The 12,778-nt window shown below is 36.3% G+C and overlaps 1 protein-coding gene across 1 annotated transcript in view; it reads right to left on the bottom strand.

Annotated features, from left to right (window-relative positions):
* Window positions 1-12,778, bottom strand: part of LOC150108079 (dynein axonemal heavy chain 3-like) — a 1,881,116-nt gene that overhangs the window by 1,117,457 nt on the left and 750,881 nt on the right. The window contains exon 36 of the mRNA XM_090415945.1: window positions 8,870-9,053. Within this exon, the coding sequence (XP_090272071.1) occupies window positions 8,870-9,053 (184 nt within the window). The remainder of the gene's footprint in view (window positions 1-8,869; window positions 9,054-12,778) is intronic.

The following is a 12,778-nucleotide window of genomic DNA, read 5'->3' as shown; positions in this document are numbered from 1 at the left end:
TTGTTTATTTTTTGTGGATTGTAGCCGTTGGCCAAGAAGGTGTGGCGTAAGTGAGTCAGTTCAGCCGTGAGAGCCTTGTCATTTGAACAGATTGCTCTCGCTCTATGGGTTAGCGTTTTTAATATGCCATATTGTTGAGAAGGATGATGGTGTGATTGTTTGTGTAAGTATCTGCCTGTATGTGTGGGTTTTCTGAAAACTGAAAATGATAAGGAACCATCTGGGAGCCATGTGATGAGTGTATCCAGGAAGGGCAGACAGTTGTTGGCTTCCAGTTCCATAGTAAAGTGGATTTTTGGATGTTGGCTATTTAAATGTGCTAAGAATGTTTTCAATGTCTCAGGGCCATGTGGCCAAATAGCAAGCACATCATCAACATAGCGTAGCCAAAGTGTTGGTTTGAGAGTGGCTGTATTGATTGCTTGTTTTTCCAGGTGTTCTATGTAAAAGTTGGCTAGGGGGGGAGAAAGGGGGGAGCCCATGGCTGTCCCATCAATTTGTTTGTATATTTTCCCTTTCCATGTGAAATATCCTGCATGTATTGTGAATTTGAATAGTTCAAATATATCAGGTGGAAGTGTGACTTCAGTAGATTGAGGGTTTCTATTAGTGGTACATTTGTGAATAGTGAAGTGATGTCAAAGCTTACTATTAAGTCTGAGCTTTTTAGGGTGAGGTGTTGTAAGATGCTTTTTAGGTGTGCTGAATTTTTGATAAAGGAGGGAGAATTGTTAGTGAGGGTGACTAGTAGCTTCGCTAAATGTCTAGCCAGTTTGTATGTGGGACTATTTATACTGTCCACAATTGGGCGTAGGGGTGTGCCTGGTTTGTGAATTTTTGGTGATCCATAGATCCTCGGTGTCACTTCTGACTCACTTACGCCACACCTTCTTGGCCAACGGCTACAATCCACAAAAAATAAACAAAATAGTAAACACTCCTAAGAAACCCCTCCCACCATCCACCACAGAGAACTACAACAAAACAGTCACCATCCCATACATTAAAGGTACATCCGAAAAGATCTCAAGAATTCTCAATAAACATAAACTACGCACTACATTCAGACCATGTAGCAAATTAGCCACCCTCATCCGCTCACCCAAGGACAGCATTCCTCCTCTATCACATCCAGGAGTCTACCAAGTACCCTGCTCATGCAATCAAGCCTACTACGGTCAAACAGGAAGAACTGTGAATATCCGCATCAGCGAACATAAACGATACGTCCGGAAATATCATTATGGGAAGTCGGGCCTAGCAGACCATGCTCTGGATACCCCTGCACACAGGATCAACTGGAAAAACACAAAAGTACTACACAGAAACCCGTATAAATCAGAGAGATTGTTCTTAGAGGCGACAGAAGCCCTAAAACACACTCCAAATCTCAACAAATATGGCTGTATCAACTTGCCGAAGATCTGGGAGACAGTCATATTAAGAAAAAACTAGCACTTTTCTAGGACTCTAGTAATATATGATAGCGTTTTTTTTTTTTTTTTTTTTTTTTTTTTTTTTTTCAGATAGAGGGTGCCAAAATCAGGACTCTAGTCTTTGTGTTGCTGTTACAATTTTGTTGAAATACACCATGTTGTTTTAGTCTCGCGTATTGTGACAAACAGTGTTTTTGTGCTCTGAAGATGCTGGTTATAATACCAGCGAAATATCAGCATCAAGTTAATAAATTAATTATTTACTTAGTTTCTGTGTTCTATTATACCGTTAAAATAATAAACAACATGTTCGACGAACACATAAGTCTGTCCACACGGGACCTATATTGTTTAACCTTTATATGAATGACAATGTCAGTGGATTGCAAGGGGATATTCAGTTGTTTGCAGATGATGCGAAGCTGGGAAGGATTATTAGTAATAGTGCAGATGCGACAGCCCTGCAAGAGGATTTGAAAAAGCTAGATAGGGTGGTTGAACCATGAATCATCTTCATTTACATTCTGTCTAATTTCAACTCATTTGGTCTATTTTCCTTGTCATATAGATCTTCAATGTATTCCTTCCATCTCATTTGGATTTTATCTTCTTCAGTTATGATTTCTCCATTCTTATTTTCTATGCCTCTAGCTTGAATTCCATTTCTCTTGTGATTCATGCTTCTTTCTTTTTCATACAAAAGATCATACCTTCCCACTCTCTCGTAATTTTCCATTTTTTCGCATTGGTTTTTAAACCAATCTTCTCTACTTCTTTCTGCTTCCCTTCTCAATTTGTCATTCAGGTTTCTATATTGTATTTTCCCATCTGGGGTGTCTTTATTTTTCTATTTCTTCTTTCTTCCATTAGAGAAATCATCTCAATAGTTAACCAAGGTCACCAGCAACTTATGAACCAGCAAATACTGTATATTTAATTCTATTACTTAGCCTTTTACCTGAAAAAAAAAAGAAGTTAACATAATTGCAGACTCCAAAGCATTTTCAAGCAGAGATAGTCATTATTATTAATAATAATAAGAAAGTTCATTGTAACAAGAGAGTTATTGCAGAAGGCCATTCTTGAGGAAAGCACATCACACCATTCCTTAAACTTATTCAATATCTGAACTCTTACAACCCTCTCAAGCAATGCATTCATGATCCAAAATCCCTAAATGCAAAAACACCACCTTTCACTCTCACCTCATGCAAGGATAGTCCCTGGTCCTTGTTCTACCGTATGAAAAATCTCTAGTATCAATACCGTAACACCACCAAACAGTTTAAATGACTTAGGCATATCACTTCTTCATCTATCTCAAACTTGTAATTTGCACACCCTCACTCTATCCTCATAACCAACATTACAGTCTCGATATCATTTTTTATTATCTGCCTCTGTAACCACACTACGGTTACTTCATTCTTTTCAAATGCTGGTGGCTAGCATTTGACAACAATAATCAAGATAAAGTCTGCGTGGTTAGCCTAGTGCCTATGCACTTCGCAACCATATGCCTGGGGAAGGAGTGTCCTAGGTTCGATTCCCATCAACGATGTGAGGAGCTTAAGGATCTTCCTCAGCCATAGCCAAGTTAGCCGGTCTTGGGCGTGGACAGCAAGGTTTTTTCCACCAATTTATCTGGGATTTTTCATCCTGCAAGCAGGCAAACGGGACCTGTGAACACACAGGCTACAGTCATAGGATAATAGTATGACAAAGAAGGCAACGAGAAACCATCATGCTCATAATCATTTCCCTAGATGGTGGCATATATAGCTACCCCCAAACAGCCATAAGGCTAAATACTAATCAATCAATCAATCAATCAAGATAAGGTCAGATCAGAACATTATAAAATGGAATCACCATCCTTTTATCTCTGCTGGTCAAAGTACTTAGTATTGCAGCAATTGTCTGGATTGAATTCTCCAGCTTGCAACATATCTCCCAAATTGGAGTTTGAGGACCACTTTTCTGGTATAGTTACACCAACAGGGTATGAAACCTTCCATCAGTCCCAAACTGCAAGACCATACATTTAGTTGCATTAAACTGAATGTAACAAAATGTACTTGATTTGTTTACCCATTTGTCCAGGTTATTCAATCCTCCTGCTCCTGAAGGATCATAACATCAGAAGTATTGCAAACAACTTTTCCAAACTTCATATGATCTGAAAACAACTGAATATCACCCTATAGTCAATGAGAATATCATTGATACAAGGGTTGTACAGCAAATTTCTCAGTACTGAGCAGTATGGAACACACACCCTTGAGAGCGTTCTTCTCCTTGATAATGCTCCCAGTAACACAACTTGTTGAAAATTTATTTATCACTAGGTTAGACTATAATAGATTTAGTTTAATCCTTTATCCCAGTGAGAGCAAACAAAGTTTGCGCCTGAAAATATCTTCAGGACTAAATATAGTGTTGTACTATCTTATCCAGTAAGTAGTGCAACACCAAGGCAACTCGTGGCAAAGGTGGAGCAAGCTACCAGGCACTTCTAACCCAGTATCTCCCATAATGCAAAACACATTTCCTATGTGGATATGTATACTGTTATGCATTAAAGGGATTGGCCATGTAGCTTGCTCCACCTTTGCCACGAGTTGCCTTGGTGTTGCACTACTTACTGGATAAGATAGTACAACACTATATTTAGTCCTGAAGATATTTTCAGGCGCAAACTTTGTTTGCTCTCACTGGGATAAAGGATTAAACTAAATCTATTATAGTCTAACCTAGTGATAAATAAATTTTCAACATCTTTCTCTAAATCCAGAGTAATTTTTAAAAAAAGGTGATAAACCTTTTGGCAACTCCCATAGGCACAGATGACTTGCTACTGCTTCTGCCTGGTATCTCCAGCTCTGGGCCTGGCTCCCACTGAAGAGACCTCAATAAAGGTCGAAACTAGTCTGGGTAGATGGCCAATCCCTTTAATGCATAACAGTATACATATCCACATAGGAAATGTGTTTTGCATTATGGGAGATACTGGGTTAGAAGTGCCTGGTAGCTTGCTCCACCTTTGCCACGAGTTGCCTTGGTGTTGCACTACTTACTGGATAAGATAGTACAACACTATATTTAGTCCTGAAGATATTTTCAGGCGCAAACTTTGTTTGCTCTCACTGGGATAAAGGATTAAACTAAATCTATTATAGTAACACAACTTCTTGATGTCAATCAAAGTACCAATTTCCATTCAGTAACCTGATATATAAACATATATGCTGTAACTGAAATTTCAACTAATCGTAGTACTCTACCAAATATCTTTGCAAAATCCAATGAAATTGCAGGTATATGTCTTTTCCCTCATCATCTGCTCTTGTTACTTTGTTATAAAAGTAAATCAGATTACTGAAACAAAAGTATCCCTTAACAAATCCATGCTGACCATCATAGATAATATTACCCTCATGTTCCCAAATTTTGTATATGATCTCTTACTAATTTTGTCAAAATTTTAACTACAGAAAAATAAAAAAAAGAGTGATCAATAGTTTGACACTCACATTCAATTGCTGTCTAAAGCAATGGCTTTATTGTACACTCATTCTGCTCTTTGAATACCAATCCAATAGCTAGACTTTCACTGAAAGCCAGGTCACCAGAGCTACCTGTTCCTTAACACCGTTTGTTACTTTTAAACTCAGGGAGAAATCCAAACCAGTCCCACTTCATTATTGACCCGTAGAGTACTTGCTACTTATAACAGATTCTCCTATTGCATATCTAAAACTTGGACCTCTCTAATAATAGAATCTACATTTCCAGGATGGAATACTCCAATAATAAATAAACAACTCTTTAATGTCATCTCAAATGGTCACCCAACCCCATTTCCATCTAGCAAGGTCATTCATGAACAATCATTTTTCATTCCAATGGCCATATAACAAAAGAATTCCTTAGGATTTCCTTGGATCACAGTGCTAGTCTCTCCTCATATTCTAATTTTGTCTTTCTCACTATAATAGTAATTTCCTAGCTTGTGTATTATATATCCCATGTAAATGCTTTCCACTACAATCTTTATACTTTTTAAAACCTCTTCTTCATCTGCCTGTTTGATTTAGTAATTAATTCTGCTAGAACTACACTAGCAAAAACGAGATTTATTTTTATGTAATGCTGGCATGAAACTGTATGCATTTCAGTGAAAATTTATTTATTAAGTGATATCCAAGATTGAATACATAGTAAGTGTCAAGGCAGCAGTTAGTCATTCAATAATGACTTTTGTATAATATTGCCTACAGTTAATGAAGGCAAAATTGCAGTGAGAACAGGAACAGCAAAACATGTGATGAAAAAATTTAATATGGTAAGCAGAGTTGATTTTTTGAAGATGGTTCATTGTTGAGAGTCTAGTGTGTGTATATCTATACAGAGGAATGTGGGGGGGGGGATTGTGTTTGTTAAGAGATTAAACAAGAGAAGCGACAGAATCGTGGTCTTCAGTAACTGTGATTTTTGTTGGATTGCAGGAAGTTAAATAAGAGTTAAGGAATGAATATTAGACAAAATGTGACATGCAGTTCTGGAGGTTCGCTGTGAATATGAAAGAATAAAAGATATGATTGTGGGAAGAGAAAAATGCAAGAGTGATGGGACAAAAGCAAGAATGAATGCAAGAATGGAAGAGGGCCTGTTGAAAGAACAAAAGTGGGAGTGACTGACAACATGAAAGAAAGCACGATTACCAGAATGTAAGCATTGAAGAATGAGATGATTAAGATGAGAAATGAGATGAGGCATATGTAAAAATGAGATTAGACATTTGGTGAGTACAAATAGAAGCGTGTGAAAGAATAAAATGAAAGACAGTGCAGAAAAACAAGTAGTGAATCATTCAAGAGTAGTGGTGCATAGTGGTTGGTCAATGGAATGCACTGCCTAAAATCGAATGATTTTGAAAGTTTTTTGTGTTTGTTATACGAGGGTCGTCTGAAAAGTTCTTGGCATCGACCATAGATGGCAACACTATCGGCAAGATTTTTTTTTTTCTAAGTTGGTATATCTGTCATAAGCATCCATGTGAAATTGCAAGTCATTCTATCAAGCAGTTTATTTTATACAGCTGTCTGAAGCAAAAGTTTTCTCTGTATCCCTTGCAATGGATGCAATCCAGTATCATGCAGTTATAAAATTCTTTGTAAAAGAAGGTTTAACAGCAAAAGAAATTCATTCAAAAGTTCATAAAAGTTTATGGGCACTCTTCTCCTTCATTTTCAAAATTAAGAAATGGGCTGCTAAGTTTAAACGTGGCATTACCCCTTGAAGATGAGCCATGTGAAGAACGTCCAAAAAGTGTAACAACACAAGAAATCATTGATCAAGTGCACAATATGGTATAGGATGACCGGCGAGTCAAAGTGCATGAAATTGCTGAGACTATATGCATTTCAAAAGAATGAATAGGATATATTTTACATGAAGAATTGCATATGAAAAAGCTTGGTGGGTGCTGTGCTTGCTCACAGCAGATCAAACATGCACTCGCATGAAAATCTCTGAACAGTGCTTGAAGCATTTTAACAAGAATAAAACTGATTTTGTGCATCGATTTATTATTATGGATGAGACTTGGATTCACCATTACACACCAGAATCCAAACAGTGGACAGAAGCCAGTTATTCAGCGCCATCAGTTCCATCAACAGGAAAGGTCATGACATCAGTGTTTTGGGATGCTAAAGGCATTTTGTTTATTAATTATCTTGAAAATGGTAAAACAATAATGAGGAATATCATTCCGATCTTTTAACCAGACTAGATGAAAAAATTTGTGAGAAAAGACCCGGTTTGCAGTAGAAAAAAATCATCTTTCATCAGGACAATGCACCTGCCCACAAAGGTGTTTTGGCAATGGGAAAATTAAGGGATCTGCACTATGAATTGTTGGAACATCCACCCTATTCCCAAGATTTGGCTCCCTCTGACTTCTATATCTTTTCAAAACTAAAATTCTTCCTCGCTAGTCAGCGTTTTTCTTCGAAACAAGAGGTGATTGCAGCTGTAGAGGGGTATTTTGCAGATCTTACTAAGAACCACTACAGGGACAGGATAATGGTGCTGGAGCATTGCTGGAAGAAATGTATTAGTCTTAAGGGAGATTATGTTGAAAAATAAAAATAATTTTGAAATTAAAAATTCATTGTTAGGCCGAGAACTTTTCAGACCACCCTCGTGCTATAAATTAAAGATGCCAAGTAATTATATTCTTGGTTTCATCCTTTATCCAAGTTTAAGCAAACAAAGTTGGTGCATGAAGTATCTGCACAAATGGGCTACCTGTACATAGGGCTAATGACTTCACATCGATTGCCTTAGTATCCCCATAATGCAAGGCACATATCCTTAGGGACATGTATAGGTGCCAGCCTGGTTGGATGACTGGTTATCATAGTGGTTGGTTAGCTTATCTGCTCTTCAGCCAAAAGGCTGTGGGTTCAAATCCCGCCTTGGGCATGGATGTTTGTGATTGTCGTTGAAAATACTAGTGTTGGTAGTCGGCGGTGGATGGCGTTGGTGTAGATGATGAAGGTAGTTGCAATCAGTGGAGTGGCGGAGACGGAGAGTTACAGAGTAGGTGCCTTCCCTTGATGAGCCTTTGGATTCCTGGAGGTGTTACGTGATGATGACGATGATGATAATAATTATAATAATAATAATAATAATGATGCTATGCATTATGAGAAGGGTCACTACCCAAACCTGTTTTTACCTTTACTGAGGTGAAAAAGTAAAGGGTATTCATCATAGACATAGAGTAGTTAGCAGGGGTGCAATAGAGCCTGATAGTATTGGAAGAAATAAAAGACAGATAGAGAAAAAGGCTTCAGCTCTTTTATATCATCATATAGCCAAACCTTATCAGTTTTCCTTTTTCATCAGTCTCATGCACATGAACAACCAAGAGATTAATTGAAACTAAAGTGCAAAGATCACTGATACTCAGGTGGTTAGTCTTGTCTGAGTTAACCGCCTTGAGTTGGCTTTCTCTGCCTGGGATTGCTCTCCAGTCATCCCTGCAATTGCCTATAAGACCACATTGAATTAAGAGGATAGAACTATTTAAAAAGCCTCTCATAGTAAGAATAATTATGTATCTTTTAATCATGTATCTCATTCCTACTTTGAGTCTGATATTGGAAATGCAGAAAAATATCTTGTAGTCAGTATTAGATAGAGAAATAGGTCTCTAGCTGATGATTATGGTATGTTCTCTATTTAGGCACAGAAAATCCATCTCAACCTTATTTAAATTTTAATCCTTCATTTCCTAACAAGAAATGTTGTATAAAAACTATATGATGGGGTTAATAGTACAATTACAGATACTTCTATAAATTTCAACTTTGGTTAAAGATTATTGATCAATTTCAATGAACCAAAATAAGCAAACAAACCACATCAACAATTTCAAGTCGGGATGTATCTTTCTTGTCATACCAATGGCTATGATCTAGCCATTGTCGCAACAGTTCAATTGGTGGCTGAGCACCCCACTTTTCCTTGGCTGGCATATTGAGATCATCTACAAAAACAACACACTTTCTTCCCATTCCAGGTCCAAACACTCCTTTTCTTCTCCTGTGAATTAATTAAAATAATGAAATAATGATTAAATAATTTATTATTTAAAGACTCAGAAAACATTTAGAGTTATTTTAAATAGAAAAAAATATATTAAATCATTTTATGTGTTAGAGGATTATAATAGTTACCAAATAATAGTTAAAATAGCTGCAAACTGTTATAAAATAATATCACTATTGGTTTTAGTTTATATAAACTGAAAGACAATTTCATATTTGGATGGATTGTCTCCCATAGTTGATATGGAAAAAAAAAAAGCAAGTCCACAAATAATGAAATCATTAGTTGTAAATTTGTAATCAGTACTTTATTTGTATTGTTGGGGAAGGGTTCATTTTTAGTGAGCATGGGAGTGGTGAATCCGAGGAACCTAATGCTTGACAAAGCTCTACTTCACATAATATACATGAGTTATATTATCTGTTAACAGGTCTCTCCTCTTCTTTCTCTCCTTTTCTGTATATAACTTTCTTCTTTCTCTCCTTTGCTGTTATAACAACAAATGATACATATAATTATGAATGACCGTTCGGGCCCCTTCAGATCTTCCCGGATGTGAACAAATAAATTCTGAAATTGTATCCTGGACCCGATTATTTCGTAAAATTTAAGAAAATATTCCTAACATAGTTCTTCTTTATTTTTTGATGTATCATAAATCACCTTATGATTAATTGTTGAGTTCCGTGTAAAAAAAATCACCTTTTTACAGTGATTAACGCTTTACAGTAACATTATACTGTAAAGCGGTTTTCATTTGTTTTTCATTTCCTGTTCATTTTATTCACACTTTATTCAAACAAAACTTTTTTGGAAAGGCAGTGAACATTAATTGCACACACAAGAAAAAAACTAGGCGCCAGCGCTGGTGGTGAGTAAGAGGGTGTGGAATGGTGGAAAAAAAACTGAATAATAATAATAAAATTATTATTATTATTATGGTTTTTTTATTGATTTGTCTAGTCGTTTTATTGAATTTGAAAAGGCACATAATATAATCTCAATGTTAGCTATTTTAGAAGCACTAAAAAATCAAGGAATGGAAAAAACATATATTGATATACATGGTCATGTAAATTCAAATGCATTTATAAAATCAGGAAAAATATCAAACATTTCTTATAAAAATAGAGTGGATTAAATTTAAAGACAAAAAATGATTGCATAATAAACATATAACCAAAAATCCAGTACATGTGGAACACTAAAAAATAGATATAGTAACTTCTTATGTTTCTTGAGACAAACAATCACAGCAGAGATGTCGGCTGTGAAGAATAAATTACATGTATAATTCAACTTGATTGGATAGCCCTTTGGGAAACAACGTGAAGCATTCAAAGGAGATATCCCAATCTGCCTTGAAATAAAAATATTCAAAGAAAAATATACTTCCAGTCATTTCATATGAAAATTAAGCATGGACTTAGACTGAAAAATTGACCATCAAGTTCAGGCCAACACAGAGATAAATGGAAAGATTGCTGCTAAGTATTACCATTCAAGATAGAAAGTTCAATACTTCAGTGAAAGCTCACACTAGGGTAAGAGACATTATAACAGCCATTCAAAGATCAAGATCCAAATAGCAATGGGCAGGTCATATGCAAGAATTAATACTCAAAAAGAGAAAGGTTTATATATGAATGATATCCTAGAGATAGAAGGAGAGCTATAGGAAGACCAAAGAGACAGTGGGAGGATGAGATTAAAGAGATGGCTGGAACTCAGTGGCAGAATAAAGCACAAGACAAAATGGAGGACTTTGCATCTTATTTACTACTTCATTTTACGAATAATCACGTAGTGCTGTAGGACACCTTGTCTATTTGTGTACCTTCTAGTAATTCTGTTTACCCTATTGCTAAACTGAATTATTGCTAAATTCAGTTTAGCAATAGGCAAAAAAGGCAAAATCCCTTTTTGCCTATTTTTGTACTGCTATAAAAGCATCTATTATAATTTTACATATATGTAGATACTGCATTCCTTGGCTTAGTGTTTCATATTTTGTGTATTAACTTATATTGTTAACTATTTTTGCACTACTGTAATAACCTCTAACCTTGTGTGTTGCTGTGCCCTCAGCAGCAATTCTGTTTATCTATAGATGCTGCTTTGTGGAACTAGATTCTTGTACAGACATATTGTTTACAATTTTCTGTAAATGCTAATGTTGTAACCTTTAGTATGGCACAGTATGACCTTTGTAGTTTTTGTGTCAAATAAACTATAAACCAACCAACCTCTTCACTTCTTCATTCTCCAAAAAACACAGATGAAACCTTACCACAGTAATCCAGATGTGAATGTATTAAGACCTTATAAACAATATACAGAAGAGGAATAAAGAGGAGTAACAATAACAAGAGATATTTATATTTTTCATAATGACTAATCCATGTTATGAACAGAAATCCAGTATTGATTACCATTAAAATTAAACTTGCCAATAAATTAAATTTTTGTGTAATCCTATATCTAACTGTAAGTGAACAAAGTTTGTGGATGACTAAGTAGTTGTATGTAGAGATTAATTACTTCACATTAATCAGATGAAGTCATTAATCAGACTTAGTATCTGACAATATGAAGCATACATCCTTCCAGACATGTATAATGCTGTGCATTATAGGAAGGTCCACTATCCAGACCAGTTTAGACCGTTACTGAGGTCTCATCAGTGGAAGCCAGACTCAGTAGAGATACTAAGGTAGAAGTAATGCAAAAGTCACGTATTTCCTTTATACAAGTAGTGAAAAGGTGTATCACCTTACTGTCAAAATATTATTTTTGAATGTTTCATTCTCTTTTTTTTTTTTTGCCATCATTCCTGGATGCTTTCTTAACAGCTGCACGCTCTTTTTCAACATTCATTTCACTTACTCTGCTATGTTCTCTATTCTTATTCAAACAAGCCTCATGGTCCATCAGTATATCATGCTCACGCATCTTTCTTCTTCTTCTTCTTATTATTATTCGTGACACCTCCAAGGAGTCCGAAGACTCATCGTGGGAGGAAACCTGTTGTACATTACAGACATCTGTAATGCTATGCATTATGGGAAGGGACGCTACCAGACCAGTTTCAATCTTTTATTATTATTATTATTAAACAAGACCTCTGGAGACAAAGACTCGTCTGGGAGGTCCTTTTATCACAAACACACACATATCTCATCATACCGTGTCTTACACACACTCAAACTCCTTGCAGACACCACATTCTCAGGCAAGGCATTCCAATCATTCACAACTCTGCACGAAAAAAACCTGCCTCTCACTCCCCTACTCACACCCTCTTTAAACAGTTTCCAGGGATAACCTCTAGTTCTCCCCTGATCTCCCACTATTCTCTGTAGAACTTCTCCACCATTGATCTTATAACAACCCCTTTCCAACTTGTAGGTCTCTATCATATAGCCCCTCTTCCTTCTCTCCACTAGACTCTGCAAATTACATCTTCTCAATCTTTCCTCATACTCAACATTCCAGAGGTCAGAAACTACCTTAGTCAGTCGCCTATGGACCCTTTCCAACATCTCTTCATCCTTCTGAAAACCCAGTGACCAAATCTGGGAACAATAGTCCATGTGTGGCCTAATGAAAGCCTTATACAAGGAACAAGAATCTCCCTACTTCTACACGTCAGTGTCCTCCACATCATTCCTAGAAGTCTTTGTGTTGTCTTCACAATTTTGGCTATATGTCCCCTAAAT

Source organism: Typopeltis vanoorti, chromosome 3, assembly GCF_054136105.1.
Source record: "Typopeltis vanoorti isolate ZY-2024b chromosome 3, IOZ_Tvanoo_1.0, whole genome shotgun sequence".
NCBI lineage: Eukaryota > Metazoa > Arthropoda > Arachnida > Uropygi > Thelyphonidae > Typopeltis > Typopeltis vanoorti.
Note: the sequence above shows the minus strand (reverse complement) of the source record. Positions and strands in the feature narration are given on the sequence as shown.